Below are 27761 nucleotides of genomic sequence, written 5' to 3'. Positions count from 1 at the left end.
GCCCAATATCTGAACTGTAAATCAAAAAGTTGATTGCCCTGAAAAAGTCTTGCTGTCTACAAATACAAACTCATATTCAGAATATATTTTCTCTCTTTCCAACATAAATCTTCTAACCTCTCAAGGCTTAATTATCTCTTCATCATGTGCTGATTACAGAAGTACTATTCCTTGCAGAGCAAAGCTTCAGAACATGATGTACCCCTGCAGCGTGGGCAGGGAGTAACAAGCCACGACTGAAGCTCTCAGATGTTAGGGCACCCAACTCTTCCATCAATAGGAGGTGAATTTCCTGACACACTGAATTTTTAAGAACTTTCAGACAACTTTAAACATTCCTCAATAAGAGTTTCCAAAAACTGAGACAGCAAAATCTGGGCATGTCCAAAAATTGGACCCTTTCCAAGTTGTTTGCGAAGACGGTGGTGAGCATAAGCTCCGGAAGAAGACAAAGCAGGCATTTGCACAGGCCAGCAGGCTGCTGGGGCCGCAGAGGACTTTCCTTCCTGCTATGGCTGTGGGGAAAGCCACATCTGCTGTTTTGCTTGGCACTGGCGGAAGAGCCAGGCTGCGTGCATGGCAGTGACTGCTGGATGCAGTAGCCCATCCTTGTCTTGTCATTCTCAAGGCAGGACTGGCAAGTCTGGATCTGTGCTCCAGCTCACCCTTTTCTTCTTTCTATTCTTTTTCTACAGGCGGACTGGCAAGCCCCAGGATCTTTGTTCATGTGGCAGCAAAATTCAGCTGTGCTACACAGCTGAGAAGCTTTGTATTGGTCTGAGTGCTGACAACTCTGTTATTTAAGTTACATATTCACAGTAAAACAGCTTACACACACCGAGTACAGCACCCCATTTCAAGAAATGCTCAAAGCCTCTTGCAAACCTTAGTCATGTAAAAATGAATCAATTAACTTGTCATTTCAGTGCAGCCACTTCAGGGGGTGAAAAGCTTTGTCACATTGTGTAGGTTTAAATAAACTGCTAAGAATTATTAGAAAGATGAAAGAGAACTATAGAAACTGGAATGCAGCAAGAAACAAGATTTATAAGTGCCATGAACTAGCCAAGCGCGCCAGGCGTCTTCAATGAATGCAGGGGAACAGGACTACAGTGTTATGAATCATCTGAGCAACTGGCAGGTTTGTAAACTTCCTCAGAACTACTGCAATAATCCGGGGTAGGAGAGAAAATAAACTTTTTGGCATATTTGTATAAGAGAGACTACAAAGGCAAATGTCCTTCATTACCTAGCAAGCACAAAGAGGGAAAGGGATGGGGAGAATTTTAGCTCATGCAGTACAGGAGAACATGTGTTATAAAATTATGAATTGGAATAGTTCTAAAAAACCCCAAAGAGCATTACTGAATGTAATAATTTGAAGCGGGAGATCTGTGAAAAACAAATGTGGACAGTCTTGTACCTAAACATTTATGAGTCACCAAGAAGTAGAAGAGTTGAAAAATCAGAATAGTGATTGAAAAACCCCATTCTCTGAAGTGTTGCTGTAGACATTCAAAAATGCCTGCGTAAAGAAAATTAAAGTTAGAGGAAAAGGTACAGAAAGGTAATTACAGAAAAGCTGAAAATACTTCGCTATACTTTCCCCCATCTTTATTATAGGCACATACTTTTCATCAAATTCCTATGATGAAAATTGAAAAGCAGGATTAGGAAAATGCTCCTTTATTAGTCATAGTTTCTTCCTCAACAACAGAAGTATAGCTCACTTGGAAAATGTTACTCTGCTTCCTTAACCAACTACATGATCCTTCAGCAATTTTGTTTGCTTGATGGAACAAGAGGGAAAAATCTAAAATGGCAATCTGCTCAGTAGCTCTGGAAACACAAACAGGAATCCAGCACACTAGGAATCAATCTCTTTCAGTTACTTTGTGTCCTGCTATGGCCTGTGTTGTAGTATTCAGAAAATGAGAGGGATGCTTTAATGCAGTCCTGTTTATTCACATTCTTCTATTTTACTGTCAAGCACTGGAGTCGATGGAACAAATAGTAGTGTTTCCATTGAGGATCAGAGAAACTGGAGCATGACTGAAGTCACTTTCTGGTTTTGAACTACTGCAGTAAATCCAAACATACAATATCTACAGCAGAATTAATTTCTTGGTAAAGTGGGCACCATTCGGTGCAGTGTTCATCTGTCAGATCCAGGACATTAACTTCAGAATCAATTTTTTCTCACTCTCGTTTCTTTACGTTTTCTAACACCCCAAATATGTTCTTTTCATGGCCAGACAAAAGCTGTGTATTATTACTAACACAGATTTGACTCACACAAAACCAGAATGTGTGTAATATATGAAGTGCACCACCATAGCAATTTGCTTGCACTGCATTTTGCTGTACACAGCTGTATTGCAATGACTTTTCTACATTATTTTTGATGAAGGGTACCTTTTAACTCCAATATACACCTTCTGGGGCTTGTTCTGGAAAACTAAAGGTCAATTATATATTTAAGAATAATTATTCATCATAAATTATATACATTTTATTCTGTGGAAAGATAGTTAAGGAAATCAGATCTATTTTTGAAATTTGCCTAGGTGACTTAAAAAACTAAGAGATATTATTCCTCAAATTTGGTTGTAAATAAATGCAAAAGAGACTTGAAAGGTTATCACATAGCAAGTGTCATACCTGTTTACTAAGGCTCCCGTTGCGTCTTTTGAAAGCATGATATTTGAAATTACTGTCTTATTACAAATACCAGACTGCAAGTCAGTGAATCCTCAAACAGTAGTTTTAACACCACCTTTGCCCTCCCCTCTTTACCCCCACCCCCATCATCAAGAACACTTTTACCTATTAAAGCTTTGTCTCCTAAACATAATTTTGGAGAGACACAGCTCATTTTCAAAACATTCTGCAAAAAACCACTACTTTTTAGCTTTTTTGTTTTTAAAAATAAATTGCATAGTCTGCAGAATAGATGCCTTACATGACCCTTAAAGTAGCATTTACAATTTGATATTAGGCAAAAAACTGGTATCCACTTAAGGCTGGATTAAACATAAGCATATATTTTAGAGATCATCAATACCATTGCTGGGAAGGCAGCAAGTGCAAAAATACTGGCTTTAAAATATGATGGATTTACATTACAGATTTACAGATGTATTACAAATTTAATAATTTACATTTTATCCCTTTTTTATCCACAGAAGGGATAAAAGAAAGTATGTCAAGAGTGCACAATGAGAGACACAATGTCATTTGTGCATCTCTAAAATTATGTCCAGGGGATCTAATGCCAAAAGGTCACTATGGAATGACGCAGCAATCAAACGGAAAGAAGGCTGCTCTGAAGACAAGGCTTCAATGAAAGTGCTCTAAAGTGACACTTTGTTATTGCTGGAGCAAGAGAAGCAGATATTTAACCTTTAGTATGAAGGACTGATGATTTCTTTTACCCAGTTTTGACTAAAATGCATTTCAGGTTATCTGGTGGCACTTCATCACCAGCAGTGACTTTATCTTTTAGCACATATTCAAATAGCTCCACACAGATCTTAAGTTCAGAACATTGCATGGATTTCTTGACATCTTGACATTGCCAATTCATCAGGGGAAAATTTAACAATCACCCTCCCGCAACAACACAGGTTAGCAAATTTTAACCCAGTTAAATGATGAACTCATTAGCAGGGAATGAGCTTTCAACTTTTCTGCCAGTTCAAACTGTCCTCACTTCAATCTTCGCACAGAAAACGTAGACGCAAAATTCGAAAGAGCCAGCTCTGACAGACATTAACACCATCATGAGAGATTGTGGAGGCTTCACCTCACCTGTCAGGGCAATCTCAGGCTGCCAGAAAAGCTGCTGTGAACCTTCCTGCACCACTTGGCTGTGGTTAGCTGAACAGGCATATTCACCTTCCTCACTCACAGGAGCTCCCCTGCACCACCCCTCTGTCCACCCACCTTCCCAGTCCCTATAGCATTTCCCTTAGCAACAAAATAATGGAAAATTTAGTGTGCCTTTATGATTAATTTATACAATGGAATAGTGTCCCACTTCAAGTCTCAGAAGCCAAGCAACAAAGTACTTGCAAAGCGTCAGTTTATCAAAATGCAAAATTGGAAAAGTCGGGTAGGGAGAATATATTTTTAGATTAAAGGTTTTGTCCCAGTTACAATAGCATAATGAAGGATAAATTCAGCACATTTCACCAAGCACCTGATCTCATCCCCAAATCAAATGAATACTAAAACTTAGAATAGCTTCTTCTCAAATGAAGAGAGGTTAGATGGGATATAGCTACTTTCACCTGTTCATTATTTCCAGGTACTTTGTAATATTTAAAGACATTACATAGATAACTGCATTACCTAAAAAATTATAATAAAGACACAAGATATAACCTTTTTTCAAAAAAAAACCAAAAAACAGAAGAGAACTCAGGTACTGAGTAAAGGAATTAGAAATAAATTACTATAAACCATTTTTTTTTTCCTAGAGGCAAGTTGCTATGGATCAGCTGAAAAGGAGAGACAGGCTTTATTTCCTTTTTTAAAAAAAAAAAAAAGCCATGAAGAAATTCCTGAAAATGTGATCCAGCTTAAAAGGACATGATAATGTCTGCTTCTGTTTATAGATAACTTGAAACTACTGAGGTATGAGCTTCCCCAGACATTTCAATGAGAGCCTTCTTAGATCCCAATAACCCTCTAAATGCCAATATTAGTATTTGCCTGTTCTTCAAAGCCTGTAAGAACCAACCTCCCCCAGAAAGTCCCCTGGAACAACACATTAAGTTTTACCGAGTGAGACTTTTCAACTCGTGGAAGAAATACAAGAATGTGAGAATAACTGCATTCCCTGAAAGGACGGCAAGTGATGGGGAAACGGGGATCAGCCATCAGAAAAACTGATGCCAGAAAATCTGCCACAAATGGAAATGCCATAAGAAGTCTTTATCTCTGTAGTGCCAGCTTGGTGGCACTTTGCAGTCCAAACCCTGCCCTCAGCTCACTTTAGCAGTTACACTAGCAGTAAAAGCAGGAAAGCTATGCTGATTCAGCCACACTTTTCTTTTAAGCTATTAGATTTCAGAATTGATAATTTAGTGAAGAGATCTTCTGAAAAATGCGCCTAGATGGAACAGCAAATTTAAATGTGTTCATATCTCTGCAGCCTTTCGGCACAAATAGCAGCTGCCCAGTTGCAAGCCAGCTTTCCAATTCCTAGCTTGGGTGACTACAGTTGTAACATCAATTGAAAATCATTCCCCTCAGAGTGCAATACCAAAATGAATATTAGAATGAACACTGAAACAAATATTAGATTGAAGTCCAAAAGAAAGCATCATAATGTAAATTGATATTAAGTTACCCCAGCCATCTGATGCCAAACTGAATGAAGCTATTGATTGAAGAAGTTGCCTGAACCCGGTCAACCAGGAGAGAAAATACTGAATGGGCCAAACTGTTTAGCAGAGATTTCTTTTTTCCAGAATGTCAGGAAGAAAATTGTTACTCACATTATTACCTCCTTCAGATGGTTTTAAGGAAAGTGTATTTGTATTTATACAATAATTTAGTACTTACTGTCAAATTTGATAGGGATAAATAGACATTCTGGAGCACAGCAAACATCTTGCTCTCCCAGGTAGTTTTGGATCTTTGTTCAGTGCTGTTTGACTTACAAGTTTCCCCAGAGGTATATATGGTTACGAATACCCATGCATGGGCAGTATATCCTCACTGGCTTAGACTTAGGTCCCGATAGTCTATGACACTAGCAAACAGCAGATGCTTAAGGAGGAGTAAAAGAAACAAGACATGTATGGATGCTATTGTCCCTGAATATATCTTCTTGGCTTGAGATGAATGGATATTTCATGAGCTGCAGGTTGTATTAAGCCCCATCATGTTTAACAGCTGCCAAATTATTCTCCTTCCATCAATTCCTTCTGTTTCTTTCTGAGCTTGTTTTAATTTTGGTATTCACACCACTTGATCTCCAGAATGTAAGTATGCCAGTCTAACTCCACAAACACAATATTCTATCAATCACTACTGAACTTTACAAAGGTCTGGTGCCAAACAGGGAAAAGACAGAGAGAGAGACACTAGGAGAGAGAGGAGAGAGCAACGAGGAGAGACCAACTGATGTTCACTTTTACTTAAACAAAAAAATCTTAAGTGGTCTACTCTTGTGATTATTTCAACTTGTCAGCACTAAAGAGTACTACAGAACAACAACTTTGGAAGTATTTTACATCTCTATTTCCACTCCAGCTACGAGGCAGAAAGTATGCAGGCATAAAATATGATACTCCAGGTACGATTTACAGGAAAAGTTGCCTGACCTCATCAGTGCATCAGATGTGGTCTAGCTCGGTTTCAGATTTCACTTGACTGAGAAAATTAAAGTTCAGTTCAGCTTTTTTCTAAGGAGTTCCTGTGGTCCTATCTCACAGCTCTATTTAATTTTTTATTTTGTCTTTCAGTCCAGCTGCAGAAATGGATGCTTCTAAGCGTCAGCCTCCAAAAATGTCTGAAAGTTATATCCAGAAAAATGGTCTAGTGGGTGCCTTTGTACGGAAGCAGAGCAATCCAGGAGCTAGTTAAATCAGTCCTCTAAGCTATTTTATAATCCTGACTATTAGTTATAAGAAGCCTTGACAGTGAATTATCTGAAAAATTAATTTCTCATCTTATGTCACATGTTCACATTTTGGATTTATCACCCCCTTACAGGAATGATCACCTGGCACAATAATTTGCCCTTTCAGGGTCTGACAAAAATGTTTTAAATTAATATCCTATAGATCTGATGAAAATATGGACAGTAATTTTCTTAAACATTTCTCCTTAACAAACCAACATCTAGAGATACAAATTGGATTAATCACTCAGTACTTTCCTTTAAAAAAAAAAGGCTAATTCCCATCTTAGATTATAAATTTTGTTGTAGTAACAGCAGATGCAGACTCAGGAAAATATTTTTCCAATCACATGTGAATAAACAAGTTTCAGATTCAGTAGTTTAAACTGGTGAATTTTGAGTATCCCAAAAGATCTCTAAGGCTTTCATGCTTCGAAAGACACTTTGAAAGAGGAGAACATAATTCCCTCTTCATTAAGATCAGTACATACTTCAACTACAGGCTGCTCTTTCAGTGACATCTTAAAAATGTGACTGGAGCGAGGATCACCCATCTAAAAACTGATTATTTCAGTTGCTGTGTTTGATTTTTTCATGATGTTTTTGAAGCTTGTGAAAAACACAAAACCCAAGCAGGCTCAGAATAGAGAGCTTTGACGAGTAGGCCATGAGAAAGCAGGAAAACATCATGCTCTTAGAATGATAGCTGGATATTAAGGATTTGATATATTATTTTAAAATTCAGTTGCATAAAGTAGTGCTTGTGCTAAAGCTGTCTCCAGCACAGTTTCTCTCTTCATGTATCATAACAGGCATCCAGGAGGGTTGCAAGCAATAAATTATTCCAGACTACAGATATCTCATGCTGCCTGCCGACCTTTCCCTTTCCCCCAAACACACCTCAGAGTCAACCATCTCTGAAAATTTCTTAAACATTTGGTAAAAGAATTGCTATATGTACTGTAACATCAAAAGTCTAAGAAAAGAGTGACTCTTCTCAATTACAAATATTGCAAGGTGTCATCAATTAGAAACAGTCAAAAAATATTGAGCCACTAGATTAAAAGTTTAAAAATTTATGTCTGCTGAACATTTCTTTGAGTGCCAGTTGCAAGCTGTTATTATCAGCCCACAAGAATGATGAACTTGTGCTTTTTATGAAAAATTAAAATATATAATTTTTCTTTCAAACAGGTAATTTCTCTCATATCTTTCCCTCCTCTTTTTAGGTGAAAAGGTATGAACCACAGAAAGAATAAAAACTAGTAAGTTTTTCCTTTGATGAAAATTTTGATGACAATTTTTCTTCTGAAAATACTGCAAAAAATATTGAAATTGGTTTTGCATCCAAGTGGAGATGTCAGCTGGCTGCCTAAAAGACAAGTTTGTTTTGTTTTTTACTTTAGGCACACCACCACTTTAATTGACAGACCTAATTAACAGAAGGACCTGCTGTGAACAATCTGAATTGTGTTCCTGCTGACAGAAATGGAGATGTTTGCCTCCTGGTCATGCCTGCGCCACGCTGCAGAAGCTGCCAGCACAGCCTCTGACCAGCTTGTATCCGTTCAGCAAATAACAGAGTGTGCAAAGCTGTGAATTGGATACAATTTATAAGCACTGTAAGCACAACAAAAATCCAATTCAGGCCAATAAACTTAGAGACTGAGGGTTAAAAGGGCATCAGATCCTTCTAGGGTCTTCTCTTGCACTTTCTCTGCTTAGTACCATTGGATTAAAAAAAAAATATTAATAATCAAATTGTTGTTTTCACATGGGAGGGTGTGCTTGCAGGGAGGAAATAACTTCTCATGCCATTCACACTGTTCAGTTAGATACTTTCAGGTGTTTCTTCTAGCATTATTATTTGTCATTAAAAAATGCCAAGGAATAGAATCATCACATGTTCCTATCAAAGCGACTAGCAGCTCGGAACACGCCTGCAGGCAAATAACAGCTTCGCGGGGGACAGCTCAAATTTGAGAATCCGCTGCACCCGAGGCCACGCCTGCCGAGGCTCCGGCAGTGCAGAAATGCTATCACCACAGCATTCTTTCCAAGCGGCTTCGTATTTCTGCCAGTATGCCACAGATGACTAGGGAATAAGGTATTAAACTTGATGTGTATAAACTACCAAGCATAGCAATCTCTAACAGGAAGGCAGATGGAGTCCCAAGTAAACTTTAGTATCAAATCCCTGAATATATAGTCACAGCTGTGGCTGTAAATAAAAACTGAAAACCGCTCACGACAGCGAGGGGGTCTGCAGCTGTACAACAAGGGGCGGCTTGCCTGTGGAACACCAGGGATTCATTACTGCAGTTTCTTTGAAACAAGTTATATTCTCAGCTTTTTCCAATGAAACTGAAATAAAGTCCTTGCATCAATATGCTGCCATAACACAGCATCAGTTAGACCGTCTCTTTTCCTGAAACAAGATATACACTGTGTGATACTCAGCTGCAGTCCTCACATCCAGGAAAATTAAGGAAGTGAAGAAAAAATTAGATGGATTCATCAGTGACAGGCAACAGGCAAGCGGAAGTTGCCCATTTTGTCTCTACAGTAAGAAGAGACTCTCCCAATTAAATTTTCTAATTTCAGCCATTAGCGGTTAAATCCCAGACAATATTCCCGTGTAGATGTGCTGGGGCAAAGGTGAGAACATGAAATGCATTTCCAGTTTATTGCCGTTGCATTTTTTCCTGTTGACAGTTTTACAGCAACAGAATACTCATACACGGAGAAACACTACACGCAAGCTCAACAGCTATGAGCTAATACAACCCACACCAAAGAATTACAACAGGTAATGTTGTTTTGCTTGCAAAAAGATAGCATTCTTTAACTATAACCTCTTCTGGAAAAATATAGCAAGGCAAAGAGTAGCAACCAACCCAAACAGCCACTGTAAACATAACACAAGAATTAACTACTTCCTATTTGAAGACTTATTCTCTCTTCAAGAAGCCAAATCAATAGGATATGTCTTTCTGGTACAGAGGGTTCTAGAAATGTAAATTAATTAAACGCAGCATAGACAGAAATGCTTGTGATACATTTTTAGAATTTTATTTGATCAATAAACATCTAAAGAACAGAGAGGAGCCACCACAGCTCTAACGGAGCTGGACTTCACCCACCAAGAATCCATTAGCTAATGTCTTACAGACTTTACTCTTCTGAATAATGCTCAGGAAAATAACTTCCATTTCTGTTTTCATTAAGGAAAAGGAACAAAAAACTGGAGAATTCCTGAGCTGCTCAGTCCTGCCTAATGAGCAATCCGAAGCTCTGCAGGTAGCACAGCGCATGTGGTTCAGCTGATCCCTTATATGCACGATATTTAGGGAAAAACACTGCTACAGTTTTTGACAAGGTTGTGAGATCGTGATTACTTTCAGTACCAAATTGCACTGAAGGAGAGACAATATTTTGCCATTTTTAAAAATATGAAGTAGTACTTCAATAACAACATGCATGAATTTTGCTCCCTTTTAACAGGCCTGGTTGCAAACGGATACCTTAAATTAATAAATACAGAAAGTTCTGCTGTTGTTCAAACGGTGTTTCAGCAGCTTTCTGAGAACTGCATCTGTGAATCTCAGAAATAAGACACTATTGACAAGAGGTAGATATTACTGAGTCTTTACAGATATTTTAAATATATATTTTCAAAGGGGAAAAGCCAATATAGCTGATAAATTTGCCTTCACCATTGATAGCAACAAGCCTTCATGAGTAAGCTGCAATGAACCCCCCCATGGGGATTCACCTGAAGGAGTAAGCATAATGTCAATGTCAGTGTAAAGCAAAAATCTCATTTCCATTTTGATTTGCAGCATTTCCCAGTTGATTCCCTTCTAGAGTGATCTTAAACATTTTCAGTGCTAATTAAACAAGATAGGTCCAAGCCTATTGCCTGTGTAGTGGTTTGTTCTAATTAAAAAAAACAAACGCAGATGCTTTCCTTGTAAGTTATTTTTTGAAACACTGTTAGCTTCACCTCTCACAGATGAAAACAGAAAGGGGCTGGGGGTTTTGTTCAAGGCTTCCCAGACACGGATGCGCGCACACCCATCTCTGCATGTACAGCAATACTCTAACACAAGACCTGTCTAACACAAGACCTGTCTAACCCCTGCACCAGACCAGGAAATATAGGCAGGAACATCATTTATTTTATACACATTTCTATCTGTATTTCTGCCCTTGAGGTTTTTCCTGGCCACGTTAGCGACTGGACTGAAGCAGTTGATTCTTCCATCTTGTGAGAAAGCAAGATAAAAAACCCAGTTTGTTTTTTAATTTGTTTTCAGAATAAGGAAAGGGACATGAGCAAGTCTCCAACAAAAAAGAAATCTTAGGGAAATCTGTGCATCTGAAGCTTTATGTTTGTCTCCTTCCCACTTTCTCCTTCCAGTTCAACTCAATAACATTATGTATTAAACACGATGGTCTCAAAGATCAAGATATTCCCAATACATCTCAAGAGGCTAACGCTAATTAAAGCTGATCAAAAGACTTAAGAGTTTGAGATACAGCAAAACCAGACTGCGCTGTGGCAAGGGACTACCCGATAGTTTGATTCTATTTAGATCAGACGCCACATGTGTAGCATTATTCCATCATCAAGTACTGCCTGATTGCTGGTATTTTTGCTCCACCTTAAAATTAGAATCAAACTCTATATATAAGGAATTAAAGGGGACTAAATCTTATGTCTTCAATTAAGCAAAAGTAGTTTTAAAAGTGAGATTGGAAATACATACAAACATTCTTCAGGAATAACACAGGTACTATTTATTTTGACTCGCAGCAGCAGTTATCAACCAGACAATCTTTGCAAGTCCTTCCCAGGTCTATAGTCTATAACTCTGTAATTACCAGGTAGTTCATCTTCAAAAACCTGTGCAGAAGCAGCAAGCTTTACCATATGTAAGAGAAATTGCTTGTTGTATGCCACCAATGATGAGGATAAAAAAGAAAAAAAGATAAAAATACAGGAATAGCTTTGACAAGATATACAGATGAAAACAGACAAAATAGCTGTAATAAGGTAAGCAGAACACATACATACTGAAGAGGAAAATAGAAATTATATATTTGGTCAGAAGCAGTTTGAGGAAGGAGACAGGTCGTCCTCTAAAGAGCAGTAGCAACATAGGCTTCATGGGGCAAGACGTATAAAAAATCATGGGATCACGCAAAGTAGGGAAGGTGAAAGCTTGATCAGGTCTAGGTAAGCAAACTTTACATGGAAGAGAGAAACAATCTGGTCAAAATTCATGAGGGAGAAAGGAAGATAATACAGGAAACAGTTACGTATACTGAGGAACAGAACAGAAAATTTGGTAGAAAAAGTGAAAAATGATGTTCTTAAAGAATATGAGTCTGGAGAAAAAGAAGAGGCAGGCAGTTGTAACACACTACCAAATACCTATTCATGTTTTTCTATTCTCCTCCCTACAGAGAATGCAAGTTATTACAGTCTCATATTATACAGTCTCATCTCTTTCATTCAGGACACTTTTAGCTCCAGAGATCGCTGAGGTGTCAGCCACGGGAACTGCATCACGTCCTCACCAAACATCTTAGCAAAAAGGAAAATCTGGGTGGGCTCAAGGTGCATGTGACAGGTGAGGATGACAGAGCCTGATAGGTTTGGTCACCTAAATGAAATCATCTTTCCAGAGAGAAACCACTCTGAGGCAAAAAGAAGGTGCAATCACGCTGCCTGATCTGTAACTGAGTTTACTGCCCACAATTACCACACCGATTGGCTCTTTGCACAGTTCTTGCTCTGCAGAACCTGAGGGCAGAAAATATGTGAGCCCACTTGACACTACTCTCCTGCTGGAATGTCCAAACCTGTGCTATAAGCAAACACAAAGTGACACATCTATTGTGCAAAACTTCAGCAGCTGACGGCATGCTGTTTAATCCTTCTGTAGGTGCCATCAGACAAAATACTAAGGAGCGCAGCTGTATGTAGCAGTTACTTATATTGATCCGGAAAACACCGCACATGGCAGCTTATTTGCACCATCTGCTACAGAAATGTCAGTTCAGGGGAGAAAGGTAGACACCTGGGGGTGTCCACACTGAGAAATCACTTAGAAGAAGAAAGAAACTCCAGCAGGGGAAAAAAAAAAAAAAATTAATAGCTTATGCTGTCAAAAGGACTAAAGCTTCTGAGGAAGAGCAGCAGCTGGCACAAAAGCAGCCAGCCTGAGTTTTAGTGAATGTCCTGACCTCCCCTGCAGTCAGGTAGCCCCCCCCTTTTCATGCTTAAGTGTCCGACAGGTGGCCTGATTTTAAAGCTAACAGCAGTTTTTCAGGGCTTTCAGTAGCACAAATGGTGGGTGAAAAGTACAAGGAATATACATCCCCTAAATGAACTATCCATCCAACTGAACAAGGCCTAGCAATGGCTGAAACTAAGCATAGCTTCTTGTTTAAAAATTCACATCAGGAATGGTAGCATTCAGCTGTCTCTCTATAATGCATAATTTACCTGTCACCCAGGAAATATAACTTGCACAGGCTCGGTCGGAGCAGGAGCTCTGCCTCTAGTTTGGAAGACCTTGGGTGAGGTCCATCTCACATTATGTTACACGTCTATCTTAGGATGGGACAAACAGTGCTTGAGAAATGCCAGTTGAGAATGCCTTGAGAAATGACGACAGAGGGAGTCCAGACAGCAACATGGAGACAGCAGAGAACGAAACAGTAGGAAGAATAACTTTTTAAAGAAGGGAACCTGCACTCTAAGGGGAAAGATTTGGGGACTTCAGGGATTTTTGCATAAGAAATATGTTACAATGCCCTACATGATTGGGAGAAGGAGAGTAACAATTAAAAGGACAAGCAGTTCCCAAAAAAGGACCAAAAGTAACAGCTTAATTTAGTATAGGAAGAAATGTGTCCTGTGTTCACCATAAATAATAGCAGGCGAGATGTGCCTTGAAACAGCCACTAGAGTAGATGTACTTAAATCCACTATGGGTAACTTAGCCTTCTCACTTCAAAACCAAACAAACCTAAACAAACTATATTGATAAAATATGATTGTTATAATCCAGTATTAGTAACAAAAATGCACATGCTATTATCAAGCCTATATGTTTAGAAAAGACTACGAGAGCTGACGCATTCCTGTCACCCAGATGAATACTGATACAAGTAGTGAATCACTCTCATACCTTTTGAGGATTAAGAATGAAAATGCAGTCTCTTTGTCCAACCAGGCAGAATGGGCTACTTCAGAGAGTAGGATGGTTGGCACTCAAGTCTAAATCTCAGATCTTAAGGAAGAAGGACAATAATATTTGCCACAATATTGACCAAGATTGCCAGAAGCAGGATTAGATAGTACATTTGAGACTACCTCATCTCAACAGATTTTACGAAGATCAAAGTCAATACTTCAGATGTGACAGTAAATGTACAGGGCCATGCTAATCAGAGGACGGAAGAAAATGTAAGAGTGGACTTAAAAGCGTACCAAAGGGACGGGAAGTTGAAAAGAAATAACAAGTACTTGCACACTGGTCAGACAAACAAGCTTTGTCAGAAATTCACCCCACGAAAGCACATTCCTATGAGAGGAATTTCTGCAAAGATAATGAAGGACTGTACAAAACATCATGTTCTGTGTTGAGCCCCCACCCAAATCCAGGTCCATCTGTATCATCTCTCTTTAAATTTGAGAAATACTAATTCTGCCCCTTGAATCTATTTTACACAGGACATTGAAGCTTCCATGCAATTTTAAAATACTCATACAAATCACAGGCAATTGTTTTCCTTTCTGATATCTGTACAGTGCAGTTGAAAAAAAAAAAGAGCCATGTACTACACAGCATGCCTGACATCAGTCTGTTCAGTATCACAGTAAGTACAGATCAATATTTCTCAGTTTCTGCAAAGTCTACAGTATTCTTTAAAATCCATGGAAAAAAGCTTACCCAGTTTTCAAGCTGACCAAGGCATCTTCAACTCCTTTCTGATTATACTTTGTCATGTAAAGGTGCATGTCAGGGTAGTTGTTTCTGATATTCCTCTCTGTGCTTCCATTTGGGACCGTTCCAAATCGAAAAGGAGGTGAATAATCATATGGCCTTTGAAACTAGAGAGAAAAGGGAAAAGCAAAGTGTTTCAGGCATTCAGAATGTGAAGAAGGGCAATTTCAGGTTGAAAAAACCAGAAGTTGTATAAGCTGCCTCAAATTTCTTCTAGGCAAATGCTGTGGGTTAATTCAGCTCTATTATACCAGAAAGTGTGTCTTTACACTGACTGAACTTACAGAAACGTCTACATCCAAAGTAAAAACAGCTCAATTTTGCCACTCTAATGGGACTTTCTCCCATGCATTGTAATATGGCAGGACAGCAGAAAGATACTGGAGCAGAGAGATACTGGAAGATGTTCCTCATCTGCCAGCATCTCCCTAGAGAACCCAAAGTACAAGCAGACAGACTGGTAAACAGCAATCAAAAGAAAACAGTATTTTGTCAATAATGGTTTCACACCTCCATCTCAGCTGAGACATTGTGGGTCCCCACACAAAGAAGGCAAGAGGATCATTCCCACTACCTGAGAGGGAGCCTAACGCGCTGCTCCTGCAGGGTGCAGGTGGCTGCAGGAAGCTTGTGCGCAGGGAGGGACAGGGTGAGGGCCGGCGTCCTTTCCACCGCCGCGACTCGAGGAGAATAAAAGTTCTTGCATCTTCCCCAGGGGCCCAGCAGCTACATCACTTGACATGAAAAGGGCTCTGGAGCTCTCACACCTATAATCCTAGTCCCTATTTATTCCTACAATTTAAAACTACAAACCATTTGCTTGAGGGCATATGGGTTTATTCTACAATTTTACTTTCTATATCGCTATTGCATCAGCACAGACAAACAAGCCAGGGAATATCTGCAAAGGAATAGCAATAGCTCAGGGCACACTCAGGTTTCAGATTTGGAAATCATTCATATAATCTCGCATAAAATTTTGCTAACAGACCTGAAAATTTTATATGCGCCTTTTCAAGATCTCCCTTTAAATACCAAGTGACACTTCAGGATTAAGTTAAAATGTCTCTTTAAGAAATAAATGAAAAAGGCCACTCAAATTAGAGGAACTATTGGCTAATGAGGAAATTCAATTGAGCATTGATAAAAGCAGTCACCCATGAATTCCACGGTAAAACGCACTCTGGTTTTACTGCTGAAGTTAGAAGAGCAATCTATATACCCTGTGCTGCAAGAGGCGGTTAATATTTATACAGCTGCTGCTTCCTTTGGGCTACATATGTAATACTTCTCTTTTTAAATTTGGTCTCAGGGCATCAAGAATTCCCAGGACCCAGTGCCAATTTGCAAAGAGAATACAAATAGGCTTATACAAAAACTGGGAGTATTTTCAATTCCATCAAACCTTGACTGTGAAATTATTGCTGCAACAATATTTTCATGTTACAGAACTACAATTAAATGCTTCATTTTAATTAAGCATATTTTGACAAAGCATAAAGGAATGAACTCTATTTTTCTCTATTCGTTTAGCTAACAGATGTCTTACTTTTCTCATTTTTCCTTTTCACAGCTTTACTGTTTAAATTATTACTTTGCTACTACTTTACACATACTAATTGACCATTGCACTAAAATTACCCTGTATACAAGTCATGGTTCTTAGTCTATATTTGCTGTCTCCTTTTTTCAGTTTATTATGCAGCACTGAAACAAACCCTGCTCTTAAATATATGTCCAGAGATTCTGCTGATATAGATGTAGCTTGCTGTTAACTTTATTTAAATCTACAGATAATGAATCCCTGAAGTAGTGAGATGGCTTCCAATGTCTCCTAATATCTGTATCAAATTTTCCAGTCAACAGAACTGGAAAAAATAATTAAAGAAACAACGTCGATTTCAAGACCTGTAAAAATTGCTGCTGCTCATACAGCTGAGATTTTTTTGGAAATTCAGCTGTGGTGAGCATTCTGCAAGCTCAATTCCTAATCCTGAGGTATGGCAGGGGAACTGGGGGAACAGGGAGATTACGGTGCAGTATCCTGGTAATTTAGAAATGGAGGTTGGTTCTGAATATTCTCACTTTTGAGTACATTCACATGAGTTTAAGATATTGGGAGGAGTTTCCTCCCATAGGAATAGTTGAAGGAATTGAGGTATCTGTCCCAAACTGACCATTCATGGAACACAAAAATATTTCTGCAGGAGCACAGAGATTAATAAAAAGTACTAGTTCATTCAAAGATCACAGGGATAACAAGCAGATGAATAGTTCCAAATACCATCCACAGACTGGAATTTCTTGGCACAAGACACTCAACCAACAAATTTTAACAGTTACAACGAGATAATTTTTTGAAACGATTGTCTGCTACTACTGCCTGCTCACAGACTACTTGTAAATAAGAAAGAAAGGGTTTAAAATATTTTTACTAACAGTGCACTCATATCTAAGGTGTATAAAGTTATCATCAATAATTTTAAACTTGTATTCTTTGAGGTGACATGTCCTGGAGAAGCACATAGGCTCTGTGATTGCAGCAAAGATCTATGTGGCAGGTATGAGACAGGAAAGAAAAAGGATCAAGTCTCTATATGCACTCATTTTCCCTGAAGCCCCATGATGGGAAATAAAATATATCATGCCTGCTAGGAAGCAATTTTCTTCCTAGACATTTTCTGAAATGCTAATTTTTTTTTAATCATTAATAAAATCCTTAAATTGAATGCACAGGCCCCCTGCTTGAATCATAATTGTGGAGAGATCTACTGTTATTCAGAAGACTAACCAATTTGTCCTTGTTTCCCCACGCTCTGCCAGCTGCTAGAACTGTGGCACATGGCAACAAAACTCTGATCTTTTGCTTTTATTTTGTTTTACCTATATGCCTTAATAAAACTGACAATTTCATTAAGTCAGTAAAGTGATCTTTCACAAATATTAAATACTGACTTAATCTGAAGGTGTGTATGCTTGCCTGAAAAGGCTGGTATTCAGAGCAGTTGTTTGTTATTGTTCTGAAGTATTTTAAGGAACTGTGGAAAACATTACTAAAATAGTAGAAAATAGTAAATATTCTCCCTCTGCTAACACAGCTTTTAACAGGAATTATGGCTGGTTTGGAGTGATAGAAAAATACCCATATTTGAACTCTCTCCTTTCTTCTTTTACCAGACGGAAAACACTAACAATCTGATTTTTTATCTTTGAAAAATATAGCTATTGGTAATTCCAAGACTATTATTATAATCATCAGTTACCGAAATGCAGTTGATATCTGTGCCTGACAACCCTCAAAAAGCACTGTAAAGGTCTAATATTGAAGTGGAGAGAGGGACTGGGGTAAGAGGGTCACCCGACCTACCCCGTCATCCATGCTGCCTTTTGACCTCAGCCTGCTCTGCTTTCACACGGACAGATCTCTAAGTAACTATAGAATTTGTGACATCTTATTGCACAAACATATAAAGCCAAGGTTACTAGAATACTGTGAATCTTGCAAAAATAAGGAGCCTGTAAATGGCATAATTAAGGCTTCCTATTAAGGTTGAAGAGGATCCCCTAGACCACAGGCATCTGGGCATTTCTTAAAATGTGACTGTGTAGAGGAATCACAGCAGATAAACGCTTTGCAAGACAATTCTGTCCACTGCTATCTACTCTCCCTTAGTAATCTTGTCTCTCTTTCATTACATGAAAAAGGCATAAATGGTCTCAAAAGTAACAAGTGCTATGAATGCCAGCTTTGCTGGATACTTTTGGACTCATTTTCTGTACCTTTTTATGAACACAAAGCTTTTAAAAATCTTTTACATACACAAGAATGTCAAAATATAATTTTCTTCTCATTTTCTGAATCATTTGAGTTTGTGAACACCCACCCCTAGTAACTGCAGTACATGCTGTGCCATGTATTTCTGGGTGACATATAGATAACATGGCATTCAGAAATTCATTAGCAACATTATGAAGGCTGAGGAAACTATCAAGAGGTCTTAAAGCGAAGAAGGGTAACTAGCACATTACCATGTGTTCAGCAAACCTGGTGAACCAGATGCTAGAGTGTAACACATTTCCTGAATGGGAGGACATTGAATGCTGAGGTTCAGGGATGACTGCTCAGAGAGAGAAGGTTTTTTTCCTGGCTTCTCTTCTCTATAGTCTATCACATACGGAGCTGGATTGAGAAACCTCAGTATCTCTAATTGGGAATACTTTTTTGCATTGACAATACAGCAATGACAAAAGAGCTTGACTCTTCAGTTGTGGCAATAGGAAAAAGGGGAGAGGGGAAGAATAATAAACTGATTTACCAGCCCAGAAGTTTTTTCAAAAAATTATTGAATTTCTAGATATTACTTATTTAAAGTTAATTTTACCCATACTTCTGTCCCTTCTCAGTGGTCTTTGCCTATTATCACTTTGCTTGCAGCAAGGATCAGAGTTCTCTACTGAACAACAGTAAAATTGTTGCAAATTCCTGAACTGTTCTCCTACTAACAACATTGCAGCAACAAGGCAAAGAGGAGAGAAAAATAACTTAACATGAATCAGATTATATTCCTGTAAATTATCCTTAATTATTTGAAGTTTTAAGATCCGAGAAACCTCAGGATTGTGGAGGAGGCAAAACCTGTGTATGACAAGAAGAATGTTTTGAAAGAGATCATTGCTTTTCTGGACTTGTGGCTTGTTTAATTTAGAAAATAATCAGAAAAGGCATGGCTCCCCTGATTTATCTCTATATGCTTCAGGCAAAATTTGAAGAACTGTAAAATAAAAACAAAGGTGGCAGATCAAATAAATGATCAGCAGACCACACAAAAACAGATGGTATTTTCTGATCCAAGTATTTCTCTATTTTTATTTTGCTTTTTGTGGAAATAAAATCCTACTTAGCAAAGAGAATAGAAAAATGACAAAAATAAGGAATTTATTAGCCAAAAGCTACAGAACAAATACTGACATTTTCCCAGCCCATAGGTGAGAGTGGCAAACAGCCAGCAAAGAGAGGAAGACAAGGGTGAACTGGCAGCCCCAAAAGCTAGTGCTGTGCCAGGTGCAAGCCAAACCCTGCCAAAACCAAGACTTCCCAAGAAAACGCTCTGTACTTTCTCACAAACAGCAGAAAGACATTTGTCAAATCCTTTTTTTTTATCCTCAAGAGAAGAATACCTTTTATCTGTCTCTTACTAAGAATATTATCTTAAAATAGAGGTATATTTAAGTCTTCATACTCTTTCAAAGGTTTTGCAATAATGCAATTTAATGAAAACAAAACTACTATCATTTTTTGTTTCTTTTTATCTGTCTTTCCTCTAGCCATGCTCGCAATTCATGCTTTGATACTTCAGGAGATCAATCAAAGGCTGGTCATAAAAAGCAGTTAAAACAAAAAGCAGACACAAGGCTATCTGAGCTGTTGCCTTTTTTTGAATAACAATTTCCTTTATTTACTGTCCTTTGAGAAAAATCCCTTGTGAAGTTCCCCCCTGTGCTATACTTTATTTAATTATTGCTTCTTAATGTCAATATTTAGTTTCATTTTAAAACAACTGGGCACAAACTTGAAAACAGTGTGCCCTTCATGCATTTTGTGCATATCCATCACAACAATAATTTTGCAAATGGACTTCAATCCCTCCATGCAATACCACTATTACAAAGCAGTCACGCAAAAGAAATAAAAAAGAAGTAATTGCTAGGTTTCTGATTTATAAGACTTGATTAAAATTCACAAGTACAAAGATCTGGGAAATATAATTTCAGCAGAAGAAAGTTCAGTCAAGCTATAACAATATGAAAAATAAGCATATTTATTATTTGTCAGTTTGTGGGAAACTTGAGTAGGGTTTATGTGAACTACCAGAGCCTACTGCTCAAAGTGAAATTCTCACAAAAGTTCTTAAATTAGGAAAGCGCCTTCCACAAACACATAAAAATTCTGCACCTTATCCTATGTAATTTACATCTCACTTCAATGTGATAACACAAAGCCCCAAATTTTCTTATCTGTTTATTTTTCCTATTTACTCTTGGCATTTTATACAAGGAAAACATTCAAACATCCACAGCCAATATGTATCACTTTTTATAATTTCTCTTTGCTTATTTGTGGCAGCATCACTTTATGTCTGAACTCTTTCTATAACTTCCTTGCCCACTACACAGAAAGCAAAAAGACATTTTTTCAGGAGCATTAACTGGCTTCCGATAATTACTGGATAGTTGCTGGTTTTATTAATATTTTGTCAATTAATATATTATTCATATTCCACACAGAGATGTTCAAATAATTTTAAATATGCCTTCCCTGCATTCAAACTGACTTTTTCATTTTCCAAGCTTTTGTATATTGGTGAGGCATTCCTTTTAATCAAACAGGAATTGATTTCCATCACAAAATAAAGGTACTTTTCAATTAATGCAGTTACTTTTGAAAAGGCAACTCAAAGACTTTGAAAACAGTGTGATATTTTCATACTTTGGGTCTTAGGTTTGTTAGTGAAGGACTACACTCAGAATGAAATCATCCAGTTTTAGCTTATTATCTTGCTCAGTGTTTTTTTAGCACAAAGTACAAATTTGTAGAAGGATTATGAAGAATGGACACTGACCTCTTTTGAGCCGAAGACCTACCTTTTTATCACTCAGTCCAGTCACTTGGTCAACAAATTCCTCTTGAATCATAAATGCAGCTAAGTTGGCAGTGTAACTAGCCAGGAAGATGACAGCAAAGAAAGCCCAGACCGACACCATGATTTTACTTGTGGTCCCTTTGGGGTTTTGCACAGGCACAGAGTTGTTGAATACCAAGCCCCAGAGTAACCACACTGCCTTTCCAATGGTAAAGGATGGTCCGTGGGGATCTGTAATTGCAAAGGGCAGTTATTTTAGTTGCAGTTAAATTCAACCTTGGCAAGATACCCTACATAATAACAACAAATTACTCACAAAGACATGGTTAAAAAATATTTCTGTACATATTCACTGTACTCCCAATGGAATCACAGCATTTATTATAGCTACTCTCTATTGTAATGACATTAAGTTCCATATTTGTAAAAAATAATTCAACATTTTTCTATGTGGCATTTAGTTCAAAAGTTTTAAAATGAAAATGGAAAGCATAGGTTTGGAGAAGCAAACTGGTATGTCTCTTGCAGTAAGGTATGTGCCACAGTATTGCCCAGTATTGCCCAGTATTTCAGTCTTCTGTGCCAGTGGACATGTAAAATTGGAAACTGGGTTTAAGTCTTAATGTTTCAATTCTAGTACTTTTCTCACCCAAATTATTTTTTATCATTTCCAGCCTTTCAACATCATGCTTTTTGAACTTCATGTAAGCATATTTAAGATCAAAATGTGTGAATACATCACCTACTTTTAAGCAACTTTGCACTCCAAGGATAAATCAGTAAGTCAACACAAAGGAGCTGCCTGTAGAGATACCTAACTTAGAGCGAATCAGACTCTGGCTACCTCACATGTTCAGAGTCAGTTCCATGGCTTCAAATGTGTTGGCACTACAAGTAAAAACCTGTACCAACTAATCCATTCTGTAATTTTTGTTATTCCTGTTTTCAGTCAGCTTTTAATTCATCCCAAAGCAAGGAGAAGTGGTCAGCACAATGCCCTCATGCCCACACAGTGGCAGAAGTGGATACGCCATGCAATTATCCACTCAAAAGGGCTTATTTGTAGAGCCCTATGAGAATAAAGGGAAGTTTGTTCTTACCCAGCTCTATGTAAGTACAGTGCAGGCATCACATACTGCTCGTCATCAAGACTCCCTTTATCCTCAATGGAAAGAAACAGGCCTCCCCTGGCTGTGACTCGTTTGACCTTTTTATAAGTATCTATTTTTCAATCAAATGGCAATTCAGACAATAAGCTGTGATGCAGACACCTGTAATATTACCTCCTTCCCTGCTCTGTCCCTTTATCCAAGGGGATGCACATTACAAACTCAGATTTAGTTATTAATTTAATTATAATTTGTTTGAATCATAATTTAATTATTATTAAAAGAATAAAACCCAAAGTGGGTATACTCAGTGCATGTTCTCATTTCAGTAGAAATGCTCTCTGATGCAGTGCAAATTTTTCACAACACAATCAAGCACAACATCTTAGGTTATCCTCTTTCTGTTCTGCAGCAGTGCTAAGAAGATAGAGTGCAGTAAAATAAACACAATGGAGCTGACTTTTGGTTTATGAAACTACCTTCTAGAGCCATTTAAGATTGAGCTGATACAGGGATAATATGTATTTTCTGAGCAACAATGATAAGGAAAATATATGCCAAGAAAGCAGTCTAAAGTCCCGTTTATGCTACTGGAGATTGTATTACCATTGAGCTTCATCCTGCCAAAAAAGCCTAGGGAAAGCAGTAATCTACATAAAGATTCCCATTTATTTTAAGCTTCCCATGTTTCAAATGAACGGCAGCTGCATTCGTGGCAAGTCTCTAGACCTAAGTTAGGATGGTCTAGTGCCATAATATGTCTTTGTAGCCATAAGTACACTAAATAATCAATTCTGGCACATGAGGTGGCACAGAAAAGAACAGCCTAGCCCCTAGGTCCCCAGCGTCTATATTCACCTTTGATTTCCCCTTCCTAAACACAGTGTTTATTTTAGACAGAGGTTACACATTTACCATCTTATTGAAATGATAACATCATCTGAACATTACAATAATCCCCTTTTTCAGGGAACAAGCTAGTCATAATCTAGAAGAAACCATTAGCTTGTAATACTCTCCAGAACTGTGTTCACCAAGCTGGAAGATCTCTTGTTATAAAATGAGGCAAGTATGATTCAGAAACTAAAAACAGGCTGCACCCTCAACTGTAAGTAAAGAAAGGAAAGGATGAGGGCACCACAATACATGGAATCCTCACTCTCAGGTCAAAGTGCTAATAATATACAACTGCAGCTTTCACTGCAAAAGGCAAGCTCTGTATTAAATTTGTTGTGCTGGTATATTTTGAAAATGAAGTTTCTATAACCATGGATGCTACTCAGAAAGAGGCGATGCCCTTCTGCTGCTGGCCTCATTTCAAGGCTCAGTTCATCAGACTTTTTATAGGGACTATATAAAACTATATAAAACTGTATACTTATACTATATAAAACTATAATAGTAACTGCTATTTTTCCAGATTATCCACCAAACCACACCAGGTCATTTTCTCTGAACTAACCGTGAATTCGTAAGTCAGGAGTCTGTAGAACTTATTCCAATGCTTTTTTAAGCTGACACTCTACAACTGGTAGAGTATGCTAACCAAACACTGCCTGAATACGACTCTCTCTGATATCACTTACCCTTCTATATGTCTTTATTCCAATTATTAGAATACAAACACGAGTATATAAGCCCTCCAGAAATCATATTTTAAATTAAGAGCAAACATAGTTTCATAGCTGCTTTTACTGTTTTATTCCTATGTTATGTTTATTTTAAAAGATGGAAGGCAAGGGATGGGAAATACATTCTTTTTTATAACTTTAGGGTTGTGTAAAATGCAAAGCTTACCTCTCCCTTGTGCTAAGTTCCTGTTATATCCTACAGGACTAAAGTACTCAAATATAAAGACAGCCATGGCGGACACAATGAGAAGCATCACAAACATCATCACCCAGACAGAAGCACTAAAAGGCTCTGCAGCAAAACAGACAAGAGAAACAGAAACACAGTTCATTAAACCAGTTGCAGCACAAGAATTCTAATGTCTTCGGCTAGGCAAGCCGAGCAGCTTTCTTTAAATTAGCTTTTACCAACCACAATGCTACCAAATAACTACCTAGCAATATATAAAGAACTGCCATTAGTATATATACACAAAATCCATACAGTCAAAACCTTAAATGTAAGTTGCAATTCAAAAACAAAGGCTGCACACTTTTCTTTGCCAAAGCCTTCACTGACACTGAGTGACAAATAATTGGTTTGACTCGGTGCTTATTCAGTCCACAATCAGGTAGCCCATTTCTATTTATGTATGTTAGATGCATTTACCAACAGAATGGTCCAACCATTATGACTGTGTTTCTGCAGAGCAAAAGCAATTAAGCATATGTTTAAATACATTTGGTAATTCAGTGAAGTAGACTTCTCTCTCGTTTTCTATCCAAAAAAATTGTTAGGGAAAAAAAGCTAAATACTTGCATTCAAACTAAATTTTTTTCTTTCAGAATTTTTTTGTCTCTGTGTTCACTTTCATCTACCTGCAATGAAGATGTTGTTTTTACCAACTGCAAACACATCCTTTTGAAAGTTTCATTCTCATCTGGGAGCAAATTTCTGAAATCAAAAGGTTTTTATGGAAAACTGAATGTCAGTTTGAAAGACAGAAGAAACATGATTAAGTAAAAGAAGTAGGTTGGAACAGAAAACTAAAAGCAGTTTCAAATACCAGACTAAGCACCAACTTTTTGAAAGGATTGGGTATGGTAATAGTATGTGATAATGCAAAGTTCTTAAATATCATCTGGCCCAATCACAAATTCTCTGTCATCTCAGGAATCCCTGCAGTAGCTGTCATGGTATAAGGATATATGTAAGAAAGGTTTTTTTTTATGGAAAAGAAATATCTCTTTATCAGGTCAGCTTATTTGGGGCAATTTATACCCTGATTTTGGTAGATAATGCAACTGTGAGTGTGCTCTGAAGCATGAGAAAAAAAACCTTAGTATACTATTTCAAATTAGGACAGAATCAAGAAGCACTTGAAAGAACAAGAAATTAGTGTGTTCCAATGCTTTGCCTGTTTTTGAAAGCCCAAGAGGTTCCTCCATCTTAACCTCTTCATTCTTTGAATTTAAATTAAGATTTGAACCCCTGAAAATTCTTCCATCATTGCAGGAAATGACTATGAGTGAGAGTTGAGGTGTGCTAAGCCCAATAGCCCAGTCTGAACCTTGCCCGAGTTAGCATGAATGATTCACCCAGAACTAGAATGAAGTGTAATAATTTGGGCCCAAGCATGGAAATCTCGTGAGATCATTTGCTTTTGCTACAATTTCTTCAGAAATTTGGAACCAAGAAAAGACCAAATTCCAACTAGCCCAGCTGGTGATTTGGGATGCAAACTAAAAAGGCAAGGCAGGGAAATTTTAAGCCAAACTGTTCTCTTTCTGTTTTTAAGATAAGGTTAAGGAACAGGGGTTTTTTTAATTTTATATTATTTTATTTTTAAGACATCTTATGAATTTCTTTCAATTACTATAATTATTTGTACGGACGACAATCGTAAGTTAGCAAAATAACAGAATTCTTAAAAGGCAGAGAAAGATCCATTCCGATGCAGACAAGTAAAGGACGTTATGTAGCCAAATACAGTTAATAACAAATATTCTATGAATTCACATTAACTGGATTAAATTGGAATTCACATAAAACTATCATACAATTTTGACAGCATTCTCATAGAAGAAAGCAAGCCTGATAAAACTCTTATCAAAAGCAACAGTGTAGAAACAGCAATGGTAATTTGTCAAAATCTGAATAAGACAAAGGGCAAAACAAGTCGATAAGAAAAAGTGAGCTATTAACAACAGTTTAAGCAGAATGCTCTTTAATAATTTAAGCAGTCTGGTTATGAGGTGGAGGATTAAAAGAAGCAATAGGAAAATAAAAAACTATTTAGAATACCAAGCAGTAAGACTGAACAAGTACAAAATCAATTGAATAACAAAGTCAATCTTCCTGTCCTATTAGATATCAAATTACCCATTCAGCACTGTTCTTTGATTCTCAAAGGACAGAAGGAGAATTTCCCTCAAGCAAGCAGCAGGTTTTATAAGAATTTTCAGTAAAGCTATGATATGGCAGAAAAATACTAATATATGACTTGCCAGTGTACATTTCAAATGGTTGGCAATGGAGAACATTGAGCAATGAAACAGATGTCTTACTCCACTAACTTTGAGTTTCACCTCCCACCACCAAAACCAATACTTAAACAATACATAAAATCAATAGGGACATAGATTTCCTATTCCACCAATGTCTCCAAAAAAGAAAACTGACCTCACTTATGAACTCTCTCCCTCTTAAAAATATAGAAATTTGGATTTGAGGTTTCCCTTATTTTGTTTGTTTAAATAAAGTTGAATTAAATCTCCACAGAATCTTTTAAAAAATCTATTTGTGGATCTAGTATATATGAATTTTAGTACAATATGAAAATATTTTTATGTGGATAAAATTCTCATTTGAAGGAGACACCCACATCAGAATCAGAACACAGCAGATAATGAGGAAGAGGCTGTCAGTCCATCAGTTGCTTAGATTTATTGGACACAACCACTGAATGAAAAATCTAGTTTAGACAAAATCCTGTAATTGTGTACATTCATAGTAACAAATGACAAAACCAAAACCAAGTATTTCATGAACTGTAATCAAGAACTGGTATTTTTAAAAAATCATTGTATTTGACAGATTTTAAAATAATCTTTTAAAAGAATTATGTAAGATGACTCTTTTCTTAGACATTCACTTAATTGAAACAAAATCAGTCTGTGAATAAATTCAGTTATCTGCCTGATAATATTTTGCACGGCAAAGCATTTTACTACTATGCACACCTCACTGAGATACATAGTCACTTCCAGTAAAGTGGCAGTTTCATCTCCAGCTAAAAAAACAGAACGGACTTCTGAGAGCACAGACTTGATTTATTGGTGCAGTAAATCAGATTTCTTCAAAAATAATGCTATTCTATAGAGCTTTATAAGAGGTTATTTTTCTTTTTGAATTATATATACATCCAACTAAACCAATAACATGAAATGCATTTTAGAAATCTAATAATTATGTTATTGTGAAAAATGCAAAAGCAGCCTCTCTTTTCATGGTAGCTGTAAGCAGGTTTTTAAGAGTTAAGCAGAGTCCATAGTAAAAAACAACTGCACTTGCAGCACATTAGAAAACATCCCAGTACTTATATTTCAAATTATAATTTCAACATGCTGTAACTTCAATTTTAAAAATGAATTAAGCTTACAAGTCAAAGACTTATGGGAATGAAAAGACACTATCTGAATATTTGCATTAAAAGTACAGCCTCTTATAACTTCATTAAAAA

The 27761-nt window shown here is 37.4% G+C and overlaps 1 protein-coding gene across 1 annotated transcript in view; it reads right to left on the bottom strand.

Annotated features, from left to right (window-relative positions):
• Positions 1–27761, bottom strand: part of GRIN2A (glutamate ionotropic receptor NMDA type subunit 2A) — a 196265-nt gene that overhangs the window by 22949 nt on the left and 145555 nt on the right. Inside the window, exons 8-10 of the mRNA XM_072878469.1 lie at positions 24206–24331; positions 21301–21530; positions 14605–14765 (exon numbers count right to left, since the gene is read on the bottom strand). Of these exons, the coding sequence (XP_072734570.1) occupies positions 14605–14765; positions 21301–21530; positions 24206–24331 (517 nt within the window). The remainder of the gene's footprint in view (positions 1–14604; positions 14766–21300; positions 21531–24205; positions 24332–27761) is intronic.

This window comes from Ciconia boyciana, chromosome 13 (genome assembly GCF_034638445.1).
Source record: "Ciconia boyciana chromosome 13, ASM3463844v1, whole genome shotgun sequence".
Taxonomy (NCBI): Eukaryota; Metazoa; Chordata; class Aves; order Ciconiiformes; family Ciconiidae; genus Ciconia; species Ciconia boyciana.
The sequence above is the reverse complement of the archived record's forward strand: the minus strand, read 5'-3'. Positions and strand labels throughout refer to the sequence as shown.